Below are 21,261 nucleotides of genomic sequence, written 5' to 3'. Positions count from 1 at the left end.
TACTTGCCACAGATGATGGAAGACAGGCTAAATACAGATAAGCCACTGAGGTTAATTTATGTGATACAAACGATACATCATATACCGTAGTCAGGATCAAGAGAGAGATAGATAATTTTATGCATCGGCTGCTCAAATTACTTTTGTAATGCTAGTAAATAGAAACATTACACCACATTCATGTTTCTCATCATTGTTCTTTTGTTTGTGATTGGCTGCAATAAATCATATCGCTCTAATTAGGAGATACCGCACTTTGTGGTTACGTCCTGACTAAAGCCAAAAGATTCCTCAGTTGTGTGGAGGTTTATTAGGCTATAGACATGAAATAAATTATGTGACAGGCTCGGAATTCATTAGGTAAAAAGAAGGAACTTGCAGCTGATGATTTGTTATTAGTGTAGCAGGCTAAAATACGGGTTTCTGCTAAATAGTTGACCTGTAAAAAGTATCTGAAGTTTCCGATTTTCTAAGAAAAGATCGGCCGATACCGATTCAGATACTTAACACCCATATTGGCACCGATACCGATTCCGATATTAGAATTGGGGCAACTCTATTTTTTATAGATGCCAAGATGCTTTTCAAATTTGATAACTTTGAAAAGAATAGTTTCCAAGAAATTTATACAGTTTTTACTCAGCACGAAAACCTGATCATGCTCTGCTAGAAATTAGGAAGTGTCTTAGCTTTTATGTAAAACTAGGTGTCATATTTTACCAGGTTAACAAATTTAGCTCTACATCAATCAGCTGTTCTTATATCGTAGCGTATTCTCTCTATTGATGAATCCATAGATAAATCCATAGCATTTCATTTTAGATGTTTCTTAGCCTCTTATGACGTGTCTTTATTCTGGACAATCATTTAGCTTTCAACTCAGCACTTCAAAATAACATTATTATTTGTTGAATTAACTGTATTCAGTATATCATGAGATTAAGAAGCGAATGATTGTAATTACCAAACATTCTTTTGTAGAATTGGTGACTTCTAACATTTAGATATGACGATTTCAACTTTTATGAAAAGATTAGGCGCTGCCGTAGTGGTGGGTCATGCAGCTCTAATTACAGGTTTACATTTCTACAAAAAGAGGCGTAGAACAGATAGTCAATCCATGTTTCAGGTAGAATAATTTCGGTTTCTATATTGGATGTTTTACGTGTGAACTTATACAAAATATTATGCTTCTAATCATTTAAAAGAATGAATTTTCAGTTCTATTCAAGAGTTTTTGCTGTAATTTAAATGAGCATTAGTTTGCATGCTTTTCTATATAGTATTTCTGATGCTAAGATATGACCAAATCAACATAGGTCGGTCTCTGTTGTCCACAGAAGTAAAGATCAGTTCTCAAAAGTGTCAATGTTTGTTAGCTTTAGTTTGGTTTTGCCTAACATGTCTTTGAGGCTTGCAAATCTATTGAAATATGGCTAGTGTGAAGTCTAACCAGTCTAATACAGTCTCAGACTCACTATTAGCCAGTTTGGCTATAGCAAACCTTCCAATTATGAACGCAGATAGGCTACTTCTTTTAGCTTTCAAAGTTAGCAATGCCATAGGATTAACCAGACACAAACTACTTATTGTTTCAAATAACATATCTGCATTTGTTTTTAGCAATTTTCATGTCTCGTAGGACAACAGCGGGATATTACAAAAAATAGTACATTTAACGTAGGTGAATTTCCTAGCATGAATATAACAATATTGCATAACGGTTTTGAGGATTTTTGTGAACATAATTTTAATTAGACAGAAAATAAGACCCTACTTAAGCTATTTTACAGTAGTTTCCTTTTACTCATTAGGTAACGGGTGAGATCTTGTTTTCCAATATAACAACTTTTAGCCTCCAATCATTGTTTTATGTTTTCCACCTCATGGGTGTATCATCAAGGTCTTACCTCTCAGGCTATGCTATTAATAGGAGTTTCTTAGATGTGCTTAACCGGAGGGAAAATTCATCAATTCTAAACATGTTAAAATATGACTCTTGGAAAGGTTAGAAATATGACTTTCTCAGTAACTTATACTAAGTATTGCTCTCTCTCTCTATGAGACAGAAAAATCAACAAATTCATAGTCTTTCTTGTCCATAAAGGCTGGTTCACAATATATCGCCGTATCTCGGCGTTGATGCCAAAATACTTCGGTGATCGTCAATGATAACCATGTTCACACTATCACAAATTTATCCGCGTTTGCATCCGTGACGTAGTGTTCTCATTTTTCTTTTTAAATTTTCGCGAAAAACCTTTTTGTTTTTGCGTGGCTGAAATCAAACATTAGTCCCGCAGCAATGATTATAAACGGAAATAAATTGCACTAACGGTGACCAGCCATCGCTGAAATGGTTCACATTTGAAAGGCGGTTGTCGATGCTCGGCGAAAGATCAGGAAAGTTTGACAGCTGGAAACCTTTCCGGCGTGTCCGCGTTGCTTCGTCGATGCCATTGGTTTACGGTTCGCATAATTGATGATGAACGCCGAAAAAAAAACGCTGACATATGGCGATATAGTGTGAACCACACCTTAGTTTAGTTCAGACCATAACCTAGATTCATTCATCAATAACAGGAATGTGCCATACTAAAACCTGAAGGTTACATATGTTTTGTTACAACTCTGCAGCTCGAATCTCTTCAATAAAGTCTGTTTAAATGTCAAAACTAGGAGTGCAAGTAAATCCCTGTGAAGTGAAAACGTTTTAACATAAACCTTAAGTTTATGTATTAAACTGATTCCAGAATTTACCGGTTATTTTCCAGAAACGAACAGAGGAAGATAAACTATTGTCCTGGCTGTCTCAGCGAAAAGGAGTATACTTAGTCAAAGATATCGCTGCCAATGTCGACAAATTGGACAAACATATTGTACGTGATGACGATGTGTATGTTGTTTCTTATCCAAAATCAGGTCAGTTCACCCATGATCCCCTTTTTCTAACACTACTTAAGTCATTGTGAAGGTTGCAATTTTTATATTATTACAGTGTTATTTGATTATGGCAAGCGTGTGCCAGTTAAAGAAAAAACATGTTTAGAATGAATTAACAATATTTAACTCTGCTTGTGTCAGCTTTGCATCTATAGTACTTTTGCAGTTGTGAATTACTGCTTGCAGCTCGTAATTTAATAATCTGTATCAACCTGTAAGAGAGAAATAAAAGCCTCAACATTTTGTGAAATCATTTTGTCATTCCATTCTTCAAAAATTCTTTTTAAGGCAGTATTGCAAGAGAACAGGAAGTCATGAATGATCAAGAAGGCATTTCTATAGTTTAATCAATATTATCCAGCATTGGGTTTGCTATGAGATGAAGGTTGAATCTTTGAAACTTAGTAGATGTTTCTCGCCAGCAGTTAGCACCAGCCTCAAGATGATAACTGGTCATGTAGCTGGCCTAATAGCAGAATGTGTGGGGGCACATCTGACGAATTAACATTCATGTAGATTTTGCAAATTTGCATTTTCAAGCTGTTGTGTCACCAAGTCACGCAGTTGTGTTCATGGAATAGTGCTGTTCATTCCACTGTACCTTGTCCAAAAAAGCCATGACCGCCATCTATTCAACGTAAGTGCCAGTTCTCATTGGAGACCTAATTTGTTAATTCTAGAATATGAGTGATTGTAATAACCCTCAGCTCTAGTAGCTTTGCCTTAGTTTTTAAAAGCTGAATCTAGATTAGCACTAGTAAAACCCTGCATGTGTATATGCGTGTGAATATAATTTCTTCATAGCATAGATCATGATGTAATTTATCTTGAGTACGAATGCCTACCAGTGAGAACCAAGCTTAAACCAAAAACAAATTTGGAGTCGCTTTCTCATTCTTCACTGTAGTTATTATCACATCATCAGTATTCTTACCAATATACTGATTATAGAGAACCAAACCTACCATAGTAACCTAACCACCTAACCTAAAACAAAAATACATTCTTCTGTTTGCTAGTAAATTCAGTCGTTGGTACCATATTTTGCACTTTAATGGGGCAATTTGCTATCGAAGGGATGCCAGAAATATTTAATTTAACTTAATTGGTTTTTGAATGGAATATAGAGGCATTTAGAGGCTTTATCATGTTTGAATCAGGAGAGTTGAATCTTCCTAGGAGATCAATTGTCTTTCAAGGTTTTCAATACTGAAAGTTTACATTTTAAACGTATGTTCATTGTCTATAGTTTCAACTGTAAGTGGTGTATCTTTATTGATCATAAGCATATTAGAAAACACTGCTAAAAAACTTGATAACAACTTTCTTGTTATTCTACACTTTTAGAAAACTTGCATTTACTAGCTTTTTTAAATGTAATTTAAAATTTATTCATTTCCATATCCACACATATAGTGCCTGTTGCCCACATGTCCACACATATAGTACCTGTTGCCCACATGTCCACACATATAGTGCCTGTTGCCCACATGTCCACACATATAGTGCCTGTTGCCCACATGTCCACACATATAGTGCCTGTTGCCCACATGTCCACACATATAGTGCCTGTTGCCCACATGTCCACACATATAGTGCCTGTTGCCCACATGTCCACACATATAGTGCCTGTTGCCCGTGAAAGGGTTAAATTTATTTTCCCAGAATTCTGACTAGCTAATCGAAAAACAAAGCGCCACCCTCTATTTGAACGTCACCTTTAATAGAGGGCCGTTACTATAAAGGAAGGGTTGAAAAATACTGCACCATGGCGCTTAAATAGAAGTTTTACAGTAAGCGTGTATTGGTGTTGAAGTTGCTTCCTTTTTGTTCAAATTTTCCATCCTATCCTACATTCGGCATACCGTGCGAACTTACTATTAGATTAAAAACTACTTATAGCAACAACTAGATTTTGTTTGCCAATAAATGATTCAAAAATATGCATAATATGGTAATAACGTTTGGCACTATGCTTTTCGGCTTCGATAAATATAATTCATAACACTTTGATTACTTCCTATTTATGGCGTGTTGTTTGAATCCTAGGCACGACGTGGCTCTCTGAGATTGTCTACAATATTGTGCACGGTTTGAACTTCACCGAAGCCCAAAGTCTACCACTCGATGAGAGAGTTCCCTATTTAGAGTGGGTTCACACTGATTCCTCAACACTCGCTGCAATGTCACCTAGCTACCCAAGGGTTATTAAGAGTCATCTACCTTTGTCACTTATTCCACCAAAAATTAGGAACCGGAAATGTAAGGTAAGCTCCTTGTTTCTCCAGCTAATCAGTCTTTTCATGAGATCAAAGATTTACAAAACTTGAGTTTCATTTCAAAGTAGTTTTGTTTAGCAATTTTCTCCATTCTGGTTTATAAGCCCATCTGACAGCCAAGCTATAATATATCATTACTTAGCATGAGGAGTTATCTGCTTTTAAAGATGAACTTGCATGAAACAATTTGTAGATTTTATGAGAAAGTAATGGTATTTTTCTATCAGTGGCGACTGTTTTTGATGTTTGAAGTGATCTGACTGCCAGGATGTTTCAAGATTAAAATCAACAAAACTTGATCACGGTTAAAACACTCAGATCAAGCGCAAGTGTGATTATGACGTCTGTAGTTGCAAAGAGACCAACAGAATAGAGACGAGTAACGCTGTAACTTGAACGCAATAGCCGATGTAAACTATAGCAACTGACGATGTCATTTCACTCGTATTTTTTATTTGAGCGTTTTAACTGTGATCAAGTTTTGTCGATTTTAATCATGAAACATCACGACAGACAGATCACCCCAAACATAAAAAACAATTGCAAATGATAGAAAAATACTGATACTTTCAGATAAAATCTACTAAAATTTTGTGTAAGTTTATCTTTAAAGGTTGACTTGCAACAAAATTCACATTACAATTATTTGATATCAAAAGATTCACCATGTCTTACTCCGCTGTGTTGTAGGTGCAAAATATGTGGAAATGTGATTACAAGCTCTTAAAGGCTAAAAAATGAACAGTTAATCGCCGCCATCACGAAACCGCTTTAGATTGGAGGGCGCATCATAACATACTGAAAAGTCTAATTAAACACACTAAAAAGCTTTCCTTTTCCGGAAAAGTAACATAATCTCTGCTATTTTTCTTTGCATTTAGTGTCAATCCACTTTTAACGGATAAGTAAAGCTTATTAATTGTTTTTGAAAAATACAGAGATGCAGTGCGCCCTCGAGTTACGATGACCCTGTTATATGATTTTTCCACCCTATGATGTAGAACATGATGATTTTCACCCTCCCTATGCTAATTTCTTTTTGCCGTACTTATAATAACAACAAAAGTTTCTCTTGAAATTCAAGTTTGGCAGTCGGTGTGCTGATTACGCCGGAATAATATATATGCCGATATGCTATTTGCCGAAATATCTCTAACAACGAATGAAAGAGATACGATGCTCGATCTTGCTCAGTTTGGTGTAATTCATTATTAATTATTGTGAAAACGAAACCGGAAACAGAGAGGGGATAAAATTTTAGTGATGAGATAGTTGAAGTTCAGTAAAATAGTTAAAAATACATACTAAAAATTAGCTAAAAGTATGTGTTTAGTAAGCTAAATTCATTTATATTAAATATAACATTTTTGTTATACGTCTGCCTTGAAGGTAAGACCTCCCTACAGTACATACTGCACATAGTACATTGTAATGTTACATTTTATTGCAGATCATAACCACTAAATAGGCTAAAGTTATTGTAGGTAACTATAGTTACTAAGGTTAACATACTATTTTGGTTACTAATTTTTAATATGTACAGTACGTATATAAAATTTTGATGATTTTTACCGAGGTTGGTTACATTAGGCATTTACTATGGGTCTCTATACCCCTCTATACGAAACATTCGCCTTATGATGCGGACACTGGAACGAATTAAAATCCTATGCTGAGGGCCCACTGTAATTGCATTTGCTAATCAAATATCCAACCAAATGCGTTCTTCGGTTGAGTGTAGAACATAGCTGACCCTGTTCAGTTTCAAGCTTGAGGCTTTGGTTGTACTGATCCATTTCACAGTGACTACTATTATCCCTCCTACTTTGCAGCTAGTTACACTCATTAGTTATAGGGAGTTAAATTCCAGAACCACTCACAAAATGAGATTTTGACTCCACAAAATAAAAACTGTTTTTCTTTAAATATGTTATAGATAAATAATTAATAATTTGTAATATGTTATATAAATAATTCATTGCAATTCCTAATGTCATTCGTTGATAAAAAATGGATTAATGGTTTGATAAAGCTATCTTCCTTTGAAGCTATCGCTATAATTTTATAAATGCAAGTTTATGGTCCTACAGTATTTCTATCAGACTAGAATAAACTTACTCCAAGCAAGCTTGTTGATGCGTGCAAACTGGTGGCTCAACAATTTGTTTATCAGAGATTCAGCAAATGGCTTTGATCAAACAACCTTATCTGAATACTTTTGGCCATTCGAGCACATTACATTCTTAATCTATCATATATGCTTGAAATGCCGGTAAAACTATATAGGATGACAGTTGGGTGCTAGAAACCATTAGACGGGCATAAACATGAAACTGCTTCCGTGTTTGTTTCAGAAAAAGTCACAGACTTTTTCATCAATTTACGATTTATGGCTGTCGTATCGTCGCTAGATCAGCCAAGCGGACCTGACCGTCAGGCTCGCTTAGTCAAGATTGGCATAGTTAGGACTTGAAGCAATTAAGCAATTAAGTGGATAACGACCTCTTCTCTCCCCAACCCCCCCCCCCCTCCCCCCCCCCCCCCCCCCGTGATTACCAAAATTCTTGGAATTGTAGATCCAAAGGTGATTTTGGACATACAAATTCTTTTCGCAGCTGTATAGGTCACATAATGATAATCTATACCGTGTATGTCTAATATGATGGGTAGTTCTAAAAATTACAAGCTTACAATGCAATGCATAGAGTATACAGAGATGTCAGGTAGTGGCCATGTCACAATCAAACTGATATTTCTAAAGAGCCCAGATTTCAATGTGGCACCTGATATTTACAATGGTTGTCATGCAAAACTTGCTAAGAGTTCTCACATGAATGCAAACCAAAGAACATTCTTGGTGAACAAACAGCGATAGTGAAAAGATTGGAAAGCAATAGTTTTTGTTAATCCTAAATAATCTAATCAAATGTTCTAAAAAGCTTTCTTTTTCCAGAACAGTAGCATAATCTCTTCATTTCTCTTTGCATTAATTATGGTTCTACTTTTAGCAGATGAGTAAAGCAAATAAAAATCTTTGGTAAAAAGGAGATAATCGCATTAGCAAATTAAATATTATCCAATCAAACGGGTACCTCCTTTGTGTATAGAACATGGCTGGCTCCGCTCAGTTCCACAGCGGCCCACAGTAATCTCCTACTTAGGGGGGGTTACATTTCAGGCCTGTCCCCGAAATGGGAATTTCCACGAAACCAGAACTCGTTTTTGTTTTTAAGTTTACGACATAATTTTAACACTTTAGAACTCATAAACTGCTTGTTAAACATTCACAACTAATATATATGTATGTAGTTGAACATGCTATGTACTAGTATAGTACGTTGTACATACACTACTGAAATCCATAAGCGAATAACCGAGAACTGAACGGCGAAGCGTGACTGGGGCGAGATTATAATTGGGGTAAAGTCAATAATAAATATTGTTTAGCCAATCACTATCATGGTAGCAAAAATGATGGAAAGCACTCATTGGCTATTCTCTGTTGCAAAAGGAGTAGTATTGATCAAATTTCATTCAATAGTTGACAAGTGGTCTTTGGTTATTCTCGTAAGAGATTCTATTTATATCGCTGACACCAACCAGATCTCTGCTAGGGGTTTTCATACCAATTGATTGTGCGCTACATGCATTCAAATAGAGGCCACCGCCGGTGGAGGAAAACCCTGAATTCATATCGGGACAATAAATATACTGTACATGCTCTTTAATTTATTAATTTCAAAACAAAACAAGTTTTAAACTTTAACTATCATTGTTAAATGATGATGGGAAAACTCGATTGGGCGCCATCTTTAGAAACCTGCAGATACAATGGAACTATGGCGGTTGAAGCCATGAAGTAGGAGGGAGTACGATACTTTTAATAGTGTTCCACCGACTGTGCGGACATGTGCCTCTGGCACTCTCATAATGCATGCTGTATAGTGTTTGTAAGCTATTGAGTCTGACATTTTTATGGAAGGTTCCAGGAGCCTTGAAAGTCATTAATCATCACAAATATTGCTTTAGAAATTGCATAAATATATTGGTACTCATCGACTGTTGACGATGCTTTTCATGAAAGTACATTTTATCATTTATCTGCACAGTTTACACATCAGCCAATAAAACGGTTGTTCAATATCATTTACAATAGACCATTCTATTTTGTATTAGGTGCAATTATATTAGGTGTAATTTATCCCTATGGTGTTATTCAAAAACCACAAAGGTTTGCTCTGCGCTAGCGGAATTTGCCAATTAAGGTGTACAAAACAAAAGCATTCCAAACGAACATGAGCATGTTCTACCGGATGCTGTTGGGAGCCATTTCTGAACATATGGTGCCTGCATCTGTATCATCACGAATGGTGACCATCAGCCTTCCAAAGCGATTGAATTCCTTATACTCTACGTACACTGGGGAGGTACACGTACGAAAAAGGGCTAGTCCTACTTAATAATTATGGGACACAACTTTAAAAAGTGTGCTTACTTGAGGTTATTTCGACTGCCCCTTACAATCACATCTTCTGCAATAGGTGTTCACCTGTCCATCTTCTGAACAGGGTTTAAAAAAGACAGAAAGTCAAAAAGACAAACACTGAGATGGATATACCTAGATTACCCTTCTAATCTATCTATGTATATATATTTCTCAAAGTTGGTCGTGTGTTTGTGTGTAGTTCCGGCTATAGCTACTAAAATCTTGGAATGAAGAATCCGTATCGCAGAAGGTTTGATCTCGGACCCACTAGTTTCCCCGTCCGATGCCTAAAGCCTTGTTCCCATATACACCGCAAAGCACCGGCGACAGCACCACCAGCTATTAGCGGTGAAATGGGAACCGCCGCGCCGGGTACCGCTGAGAACCGCCGGTAGTTGCCGACAGCATCGCAATAGTTTAGCGCTGTTCAAATTTCGCTAAAGGCCGCAGGCAAAACCTTCTCGAAATGCACTGTACGAGTGAAGGTCACCATTATAAAAACGGCATGGCTAGCGAACATTTTATTTGATTACGCGATTATGTTTCGCGATGCAGCTTATATGTGAACATATGCCACCGAGCCTAGCGTCCCAAGTGTTTTGCTGTGCAAGTTACCGCCGGAGTATCGCAATCGATATGGGAACCAGGCTTTACCAATTCAGCCACATGAGCTTGATGTATTCATTAGGTGATATATGTAGCTATATCGGAGCAAATACGCTATCGCTCTCCGTCATGACATAATGTGATGGCGTAACGTCATGAGAAGCGGTAGCTCTTATTAGTACGGTTACTCAAATTATCTATTGTCGAAGTACCAGGCTAATAGCAAGTGGCAGGCAACTCTCATTACCTCTCATTGTTTATAAGCTGACTTTTAATACCCGGGCAACACCGGGTAGCACAGCTTGTAATGCTGTAAAATGCAAATATAAACATGAACAATTTTTAAATACATTTAATTGTAGTAGTCATAATTACTTTCTTTGCTCCTCTTGCAATGGTTTCACAATAATTAGTTAGTATCGACAATATTGTCGGTGCATCATTGGTTAGTATCGGCTATATTGTAGGCGCATCATTGGTTAATATTGAATATGTTGTGAATGCATTGCATGCATTGCATTATTGGTTCGTATAAACTATATTATAGGTGCATCATTAGTTAGCATCGACTATATTGTAGGTGCATCATTGATCAATATTGAATATATTGTGAACGCATTATTGGTTAGTATTGACTATATTGCAGATAATATACATCATGAGAAATCCAAGAGATGTCTGTGTATCCTACTACTACTTCACTAAGATGATACAACTTGTTGGTTACAAGGGGCATTTTGCAGATTTCTTCCAACTTTTTTTACAAGGTCAAGGTAAATAAAACAACTCTCATTTGTTGTATGGCAGTTGGCTCACCGTTCTAAAAAATAAACAAAGAATATAATGATGCTATTTTAGAGCAAACTGACTTTCAATATAGATCGCTCAAATTATCATCGAAGTGCCGCAGTCTACAGACAATAATTAGCTAGTTTATGTGTAGCTCTAATTGTTGGCTCGAAATTTATTTTTTGAGTATCGGTACACTAGCAGCTGCTGTCATTGTCTAGTTGATAACCTGCAAGACTTACTATTTTATCCTAACATACACATTGGCTGTCGTTTGCTGACTGCCTGTATGTGGGAGTTTTGTAATTTTAACAGATTTTGAGATGTTGAATGCCGCTATTCTCTGGTTTACATTCATTCACAACTTTGGTTATTCTAATAGTTAAACAAGTTGAACTTTAGGTTATCTGCGCTAACTAGTTTCAATGATATCTGAAACGTAAGAGTTATCCTCTCCTGATCTTACATTGTGGAGATGCCGACAATGTATTTATCCTCAACACAACAGATATAATTTAAAATAGCATTAAAGGATATTTCCTATTGTTTTAAGATCACACATCTTGTTAGCATTAAAGGTTATCATGAAATGTGTTACATGGAAATTTAGCAAACTTCATACCCTAACATTGTTTCACACTTTGATTTATGCCGAAGCCAATTTTAGATTTTCCTTCCCTTCTCTGTCATATATGCGATGGTGCATTCAAATGCACCATCTAAACATTTTTACTGTCTGTGTAATATTTTATATAAGCATGTATAGTAAAAAATATAAAAAATTGGCTGCTTCAGTATTTTTAATGCAGCTAAATGTGGTAGATTCTTTATGTGATATTTGTGCTATTTGGATGAAAACTGAACAAAAATTTCTATAGCAATACACATCCAAAAATCTAGCATATCATCATTATATTAGTAGCCAGAAATGTTGTTTCAAATTTTCTTAGAGCGTCTTAAACAAAACTCTATGAAAACCTCAAACAAAATAAAATGATTACTTTGTTATAACAGGTTGCCTAAGTTTTAGTTTTTTAGCTAGCGTCATAAATAATAGTTTAATAAATAGCTTTAATAACAAGAAGCAACATTTTAAAGTGATCTCTGCCACAGCTCGTGCTCAAGCATACCGAATGCGTATAAAATAGATCAATTTGGCAAAATGCGTGTGCTGTCGCGGTTATTCCTCCTTTGAGTTTTCATGAAAAACATTTTATAACAAAGCAAAGTGTTAAAAAATTGAATCAATGCTTATCACAAGTTGGCACACATTAACATCTCTTTACAGCTTGCAGATATTTGAGCAACAACATTTAAACACGCTGCCTTGTTGATCATACACCAAGCGTTCTTCATGACAAAATACGTATTTGCGAATACCCTGTCTTTCCAACTGTTGTCAGGATCAACGACTAAGTGGACTGTCCAACGTTTGCAGTGTCTGCAAAAGTAGCCAAATCAAATTGTTGGACAAAAATCTTTGCATTTGAACATGCTTCTATGCATCAGAAGAAGCCACGAAGAAAAACATTGTAAGATTGGAGACAGCGATATTTGCTCTCATCATAACCCCAACTGCTTGAAAAACATGTCATTGTTAAAGGGTGCCTCATATCAAAGTTTAAAAGGTTTTGTTGTGTTCATAGAAGTTGTAGAAGAGAAGTTTGGTGGAATGTAAAAGTCATTATTGTAGCACCACTAGTTTAGGCTGACAACCATTTATTTGGCCCTCTATTTATATGAATCCTTTACAATAACCACATAAGAAAACACAATAAAGCCATGCAACCATAAAGCATTGTACGCTTAAGTAAAAAGCTTGCATAGCCAGTTAGCCAATCAGTTCATGGTGGAAAGGTTTGAATGTTTTGTCTGTGATATCATAACAGTTTTATCAAAAAGTATAGATATTTTTCTATCATTTAATATTTTGTTTATTGTTGTAAGCGATCTGACTACCAAGATGTTTCAAAATGAAAAATGAAAAAGACTTATCAAAAAATTAGGTCAATAGTTGCACTTCCTGTTTGTGACTCTTGTTATGACACGGGCTATTGCGCTCGAGTCGCAGTGCTATGCGTATTTATTGACATATATTTTATTTTGTATTTGTTCATGATTGTTGGAATAAAACTTCAAATACAGCCTTAGGTACATTGCTATAGATTTCTCAAATATTTCACCACAGATTGGTTAAAATTTATCCCATTGTGCTCTAAATGCTGCTCTGCATACTGAAAACATATGAATACCCAATGATGAGACCGTATATTTATCATGTATAAACTCATGACTATTGACATAATTTTTGCAAAAGTTTTTGGAAACGTTTTTTTCGCCTGAACATCTCAACTACGATCAAGTTTTGTGGATTTTAATTTTAAAACATCCTGGCAGGCAGGTCACCTAAAACAACAAACAAAATCTTAACTGATTGAAAAATGTCTATACTTTTAGATAAAATCTCTTAAAACTTGATGAAAGTGACCCTTCAAGACGATTTGAAGATGGCTGAGTATTTAATTGTGTTGTAGTTTCATACGGCTCCTGGTGTAGCCACGTAAAAGAGTTCTGGGAAGCTAGATCGGAGGCGAATGTACTCTTTTTGACATATGAACAGCTGTCCAAGGTACCTTCATATATACCTTTATATGTACCTTCCAAGGTACTTAGCGCGGTGAAAGGTTTGCTTGTTGTAGAGGGTGTAGAAACCTCCAAAGTCATGCGCGTTGTTTTGAGTAGTGCTGTGTGCGCATGTGAAATTTGGCCTTCCAGATGTATGAGAAAAGGGTAGTTATTGCAGCAGAATTTATTGCAGTAGTAGCTGCAGCAAATTGTATTTAAACCTGTGTAGTGTGTAGCCTACACTAGCCAATAATTTATTATCAATTTCTAGCCGATTTCTGTGACTGGCAATTTTCTTTGCAAGCGACTGCGTCGGCCGGTCTATACTTTCATTTTTAATAACTTTCAAATTTTCGTGACAGCTTTTGTGGTTAGCTGAGTTGAAATAGTTAAAGTCAACTTGCCAGTTATAAAAACCAGACAGAAGCGTTTTACAAGCTTGTAGCGGCTTTACGCATGTAAAAACATTAGAGACTGACCATGTAGCACAATTTGAATAGCTGAAGACATCCACTGCGACTGGCTTCGCAAAGATAACCGTCTGGGTTGTAAGTTGATGAGATTTTGAAGGTGTATTTTTTCTTGTTGAAAGACTCCTGTGAAAGATCGGTATTTTTTTTATTTAATATGATAAGTTGAAGAGGGAAACCACTGACTTGTAACCGATTGTAATATTCACTCAAATTTCGCTGTCTAGTTAAAACTATCTGCAGATACAAGGCTGTCTTCTTCAAAATTTGTAGTATTTTGTCAACTTTATCAAAACATTGTGGGAAGTTTACTCGTGCCACTAAATTTAGTTGTACATTTGTCCATATACAAACATAATATATATATATATGTATATATATATACATATGTATATACATATAAATTATACACACACAAATTATATATACACTAATTTATTCTGCTCCATCCTATGTTGAGCACTCTGACTTTAGTTATAGGTATGATAAATTTCAATATATATACATATATACCTATATAGTTGTGCATGTGCACATATATAGTTGTACATATGTACATATATAGTTGTACATATGTACATATATAGTTGTACATATGTACATACATGTATATAGTTGTACATGTAATTTGTGGTCACTTTTTATTCACTTTGATATTTAATAATCAAGTGAGTCAACTTTACTCAGTAGCAGGTAAGCTACGCAGCAATTGATATAATAATCTAGAAATTGCCTAGAACCCAAGCTAGCGCAAAAACTTTTCAGCATGAATACAAGTTTTTCGAAAATTTGTATGGCAATTCGATATTTTTGGCAAATCTGCTTAATTTTTATTCAGCATATATGCAGCCTTAGCCCTCTCTAGAGGTAAGACTTTTACTGTTGTCACATTATCACTCAGGGATGAGCCTAATTAGTGAATGTTACTGCTTGTGCCTCGTGTGCAGAATCTTTTCGACACTTCCTGGGAGAGAAAATTTGTTTTATCTTAGACATCTAACTGCAACAGCTGTTACCAGTTGGTTGTTGGCTCCAAAGCACAATGTTAATGTCTATTGATCACTTGTACAAGACAAAATACTGTAGGATATGGAAGCATAATATGCTTAAACCACACCAGATACTGACACAAACAGTGTGGAAGGTGTTCCTTGCGATATAGCGATATAGCACTGATGTGTCAGTCTTTCTCCAGTAAATAGTCTTTTTTGCCAGGTGTCGTGACTCATGGCTTTTCTTGGCTTTGTCACATCTGCTCAGCCTATTTGCCTATAAATTTGGGCTATGGCTCAGTAGATTTTGCTAAACATTTTTTTGCTAAACTGAACATTGTTCTGTGAGGTTTTTGTGCTTCACTGGGTAGAGGATTTGTCTGCCTTTTTCTCCAATTTCTATTACCAAAAAACTTTATTTGAATGTCATGGCACTCTATTTTTTAACCCTTCCCTTAGACATTCAAATAAAGGGTGGCGTTGTATTTTTCAAACACCTCGTCAGGATGGTGAAGAAATAAAATTAACCCTTTCGCGGGCGAAACGAATGTTGTCTATATTTTGCACTCTCTTTCGGGTGGCGTGACATTAACCGTTTTGGAGGCAAGAAATTTGCTAACTTATCTAAAACTTGTCGAAGATTTTTCCAAATAAAGATGCACGAGGAAACTAATACATGTCTCTACCAGTTGACATCTATTGCTTGCAATTAACCAACGATGATTTTGTAGGCTGTGTTGCCATTTGTTGGAGCTCTCAAGTTTTATTTTATTTTAGATTTGAAGGTATATTTTTATTTTATAACTATATTTAAAAAGGTTGCATAAAAGCTCATTGCACTCATCGATATGTTTGTCACAGTTTGCTGCCAAAACTGGCTTTTTAGGTGCAATGGGGCAGGAGTTACGAGCGTCCATCTATTGTAAGCTGAGTTCGGATTACTGCAATAATGCTATCAAATAATATTCTGTAAATCTGCAAGTTTATAAGTTAATTTGCTACAAATGTTGTTAAATGCTACAAATATATATTGAAAAACAAGTGACGTAAACAAAGCGTAATTATAAAACGTGCAGCAACAAAAATTGTTTTAAAACAAATATTAACATTTTCAAAACAAAAATATTAGCATTGTTTGCTTAGCCAGTGCCTTGGCTAATTAGCCAGTGGCTAATATTGACTAGCTCTGGCTAGTGGCCAGAGCTAGTCAATATTAGCGCCCAAACTATTTTTTTAGCTTAGCAAAGCTTTACGCGATGTCACTTTGAATAGAAACTTCTAGCGCGAATGAAGAAAAACCGCAAGATATCAAAATAATTTCAAAATGTTAGCTTCAAAATGTTAGCCTCAAAATACGTAGTAGCACATTTTCCATCATAAGTGCGAAAACCTTTTCCACATACATTGAAGAATCAAGGCCGCGTTAAAAAAGGAATTACTGATACAGCTACGGATCATTTCTATGGTATTGCAATCAAAGTTTTCAACGCAAAAACTTGGAGTTGGAAAACGAACTTCAATACGAACAGAAACAACGAACGGATTAATTGTTATTGATGCAATCGAGTCATTAGTTTGGTTTTGTGAACAATTTTTCTACTGAGCCCTTGGTATTATGGTTTTGTAAAGATTAAGAATGTCAAATAGTATCGGTCAAATATAAGGGGCGTTCAAATAAAAGGCGGTACGCTATTTTTCAACCTTGCTCCCATAGTGGCACTCGAATAGAGGTGGCATTCAAATTAAGGGGCCTTTCAAATACAGGTTTTACGGTATACTCATAATTGATGCTAACCATCGTACTGTAATAATTGTTAATTTTCTCTTTACGTTCCTGCTAATATTTTAGTTGGTCACTTGATGTTACTTTCTTTAGACAAAGGAGTCCGTTTCCTGATTTGATCACCAATATTATTTTCATATAACTGTAGCGTTTTTTCTCTATCACCTAAAGCACCTATTATAATTACTGGTTTGATATATAATTTGGTGGATGCAACGGAGCCCCGCTCACATAGCTAGGTTGTAGCGTTGTGGCGCAGCAGTCTCTGCAATGCCGTCTCTGCAGCAGTCTCTGCAATAGACGCTCTTAGAGGCTTTTAAATTCTACTTAAGCTAAGAGTAGTATAACCTTTCATAATGTTGTTGCTAAGACCAGTCTATTACGCGTGTAATATTAGCAATGGCTGTGTAAACAGCAGTGAGGCAGCTCTTTGTCTGTTGCCTATATCTGAGCCGCCGAGCCGCTTATAAATAAATGTGCCGTTAGTGCTCACTGTTGATTGCCAAGGTCAACCATGTGTTGCGTCAAGGGGATTTTTTTATTGAATTGTAAGTCATTGCCATAAAAACTCTTTGTTGCTTCCAATGAGGAAATCCCAGCATTGTTTTGGGTTCTTGTGCTGTTAAGAACTGGATAAATATGTTTTCAAGGTCGCAATGAATGTTATTAGTCAATCATGGCAGGTAGCTGGTATCCCACTCATGGGTTGATCAATGTGAGACAAGAAAAGTTGTGTGAACACAACTGCTGTTTTGTTTATAATGTAGTTTTGTGCAATTCTCCTATTTTCAGTGGGCAGTTTTATTCCGCTACAAGTTATTGGAAATGATCGGGCGATTTCTCACTATGAATGGCTATTATAATTGGAATATAATTACTGTTATAAAGCTGAAATAAAACAATTAAATGACTCCTTACAAACTTACACGTATCACTAAAAGTATGTATTTTTTGGATAATCAAGCTGCACATTCTACTGTTGAACTCAGCATGATACGAGGAACATTTGCATAAATTTAAAAGTAAATTACGGAAATTCATTCGTAGCAATAGACATAAAACATTTTACTGAGAATTCACTCATCTTGATGTATAAATCTCGGTCACCGTCTGTCCAGTTATAGTGATAAAGTTTTAGCAACAAAAAATTCGCTTCGTCAAGGATTTCGTCTCCGGAACCTTCAGTCCTGGAGGCATCGAGCTTATCCATTAAAATATGACATTCAATTAAGCATAGTGATCAATAATGGTGAACATATTCATTACATCAGTTAAAATATGCATAATGATGTTGCGTCACACGTAACGATTACCAGCTGGCCTCACGACTGAATGCCCGGCGTTGCGCAGGTAATAAAACCAGCTTATAAACAGTTGCGGGTAATGTAGTGTGAAGGTAATGTAGTAGATAAGGTAATGTTTATAACCTGTTTTTTATTACCCATGCAATGCAGGGCATTCAGTTAGTATCGCCATAAACTCGAGTTTTTTCTGTAGAATGTTTAACACTCAAAATAGTATTCAATCATTATCAATTTAAGGACGAAATATACAAATTTGTTGAATTGTACCCAAAAGATTATTATAAAAAATAAATAATTATGTGCAGAGTGCAGGCTCATGTAATTAAAACAAATTATATTGTCTGCTTGAGCAGCACTCAGACATAGTTTTTCACTGTCAACCTCAACATAAAATGTTATTTTATTAAATTGTATAATCAAGGGTTCATGGTTACGCTGTGTATGAAAAAAACTGAAAAAATCAATGCTATTATACCTTGCAGTTGCAAAAAAATGGGTCTAAAGCGTACAGCATTTATGGTAGGAAGTCTATTACTAATGATAAGGAAATTTTCTGTCATTTACTGGGGCACCTTACGTAAGATTAGACTAGTTTTGTGGCTTTCCCAAGATCCAGTGTTTGTGGCACCCTAAATAACAATGGTATATAATTGTGCATATTTTTCAAGCAAGTCACATATGCATTGTTGTGTGTATCTTTCGATATATATTCGAGCCTCTAGTCATGGTCGCCCGAGTTTTTAATGTAAAATTTTAGCATGGTTTCAAAACTTCACCTGAAGTGATTTCGAAGCTACTACGACAGAAGCTTCTGGGAAAATTACAATTTCATATGTAAGCACGAAGAAGCTAAAGGTAAAATTTTAAATTGAAACAAATAAAATTATGAAGTACCTGCAGACATACTCAGTATTACCCAAGTGAAAAATACAACTTGAGTCTCTTATTTTTATCCTTTTTTTCTAGTAACTTTTAAACAAATACAAAAACAAAACAAGATGTCATCAATATAAATAAGAAATCTTTATCTCCGATTGATACAATTATTCTGAGTCTTGTGAAGGCAGCTGATTAGCTCAGTTGATTAGAGTGTCAGTGCTACAAGCAGTGTCACGAGTTCATGGCCAGTACATTGGTCATTTTATTCCGAAATTGTCCCACAACCAAACATGAGCGAAGCCATTGTTTGTACACTCTGTAATGAACAAATAAATGATCAGTGTACACTCTGTAATGAACAAATAAATGATCAGTGTACACTCTGTAATTAACTAATAAATCATCAGTGTACACTCTGTAATGAACTAATAAATGATCAGTGTACACTCTGTAATGAACTAATAAATGATCAGTGTACACTCTGTAATTAACTAATAAATGATCAGTGTACACTCTGTAATGAACAAATAAATGATCAGTGTACACTCTGTAATTAACTAATAAATGATCAGTGTACACTCTGTAATGAACAAATAAATGATCAGTGTACACTCTGTAATGAACTAATAAATGATCAGTGTACACCTGTAATGAACTAATAAATGATCAGTGTACACTCTGTAATTAACTAATAAATTATCAGTGTACACTCTGTAATGAACTAATAAATGATCAGTGTACACTCTGTAATTAACTAATAAATGATCAGTGTACACTCTGTAATGAACAAATAAATGATCAGTGTACACTCTGTAATTAACTAATAAATCATCAGTGTACACTCTGTAATGAACTAATAAATGATCAGTGTACACTCTGTAATGAACTAATAAATGATCAGTGTACACTCTGTAATGAACTAATAAATGATCAGTGTACACTCTGTAATGAACTAATAAATGATCAGTGTACACTCTGTAATTAACTAATAAATGATCAGTGTACACTCTGTAATGAACAAATAAATGATCAGTGTACACTCTGTAATTAACTAATAAATTATCAGTGTACAATCTGTAATGAACTAATAAATGATCAGTGTACACTCTGTAATTAACTAATAAATGATCAGTGTACACCTGTAATGAACTAATAAATGATCAGTGTACACTCTGTAATGAACAAATAAATGATCAGTGTACACTCTGTAATGAACTAATAAATGATCAGTGTACACTTTGTAATGAACAAATAAACGATCAGTGTACACTCTATAATGAACAAATAAATGATCAGTGTACACTCTGTAATGAACTAATAAATGATCAGTGTACACTTTGTAATGAACAAATAAACGATCAGTGTACACTCTATAATGAACAAATAAATGATCAGTGTACACTTTGTAATGAACAAATAAATGATCAGTGTACACTCTGTAATGAACTAATAAATGATCAGTGTACACTTTGTAATGAACAAATAAACGATCAGTGTACACTCTGTATGAACAAATAAATGATCAGTGTACACTCTGTAATGAACTAATAAATGATCAGTGTACACTCTGTAATGAACTAATAAATGATCAGTGTACACTCTGTAATTAACTAATAAATTATCAGTGTACAATCTGTAATGAACTAATAAATGATCAGTGTACACTCTGTGATGAACAAATAAATGATCAGTGTACACTCTGTAATTAACTAATAAATTATCAGTGTACAATCTGTAATGAACTAATAAATGATCAGTGTACACTCTGTAATTAACTAATAAATGATCAGTGTACACCTGTAATGAACTAATAAATGATCAGTGTACACTCTGTAATGAACAAATAAATGATCAGTGTACACTCTGTAATGAACTAATAAATGATCAGTGTACACTTTGTAATGAACAAATAAACGATCAGTGTACACTCTATAATGAACAAATAAATGATCAGTGTACACTCTGTAATGAACTAATAAATGATCAGTGTACACTTTGTAATGAACAAATAAACGATCAGTGTACACTCTATAATGAACAAATAAATGATCAGTGTACACTTTGTAATGAACAAATAAATGATCAGTGTACACTCTGTAATGAAC

The 21,261-nt window shown here is 35.2% G+C and overlaps 1 protein-coding gene across 3 annotated transcripts in view; it reads left to right on the top strand.

The window, feature by feature from the left end:
- The first annotated feature begins 981 nt into the window (after positions 1-981).
- The window catches only part of LOC137404680 (3-beta-hydroxysteroid sulfotransferase-like), an 80,438-nt gene continuing 60,158 nt past the window's right edge, over positions 982-21,261 (top strand). For all 3 annotated transcript variants that reach the window (XR_010979731.1, XR_010979730.1, XM_068090914.1), the window contains exons 1-5: positions 982-1,129; positions 2,775-2,922; positions 4,993-5,210; positions 10,961-11,087; positions 13,638-13,732. Coding sequence is in view for 1 of the 3 variants with exons in the window: in XM_068090914.1 (XP_067947015.1) it covers positions 1,007-1,129; positions 2,775-2,922; positions 4,993-5,210; positions 10,961-11,087; positions 13,638-13,732 (711 nt within the window). In the remaining 2 variants the exon portion in view is untranslated. The remainder of the gene's footprint in view (positions 1,130-2,774; positions 2,923-4,992; positions 5,211-10,960; positions 11,088-13,637; positions 13,733-21,261) is intronic.

Source organism: Watersipora subatra, chromosome 9 (assembly GCF_963576615.1).
Source record: "Watersipora subatra chromosome 9, tzWatSuba1.1, whole genome shotgun sequence".
In the NCBI taxonomy this organism is placed as follows: domain Eukaryota; kingdom Metazoa; phylum Bryozoa; class Gymnolaemata; order Cheilostomatida; family Watersiporidae; genus Watersipora; species Watersipora subatra.
This window is presented reverse-complemented; position numbering and strand designations above follow the sequence as displayed.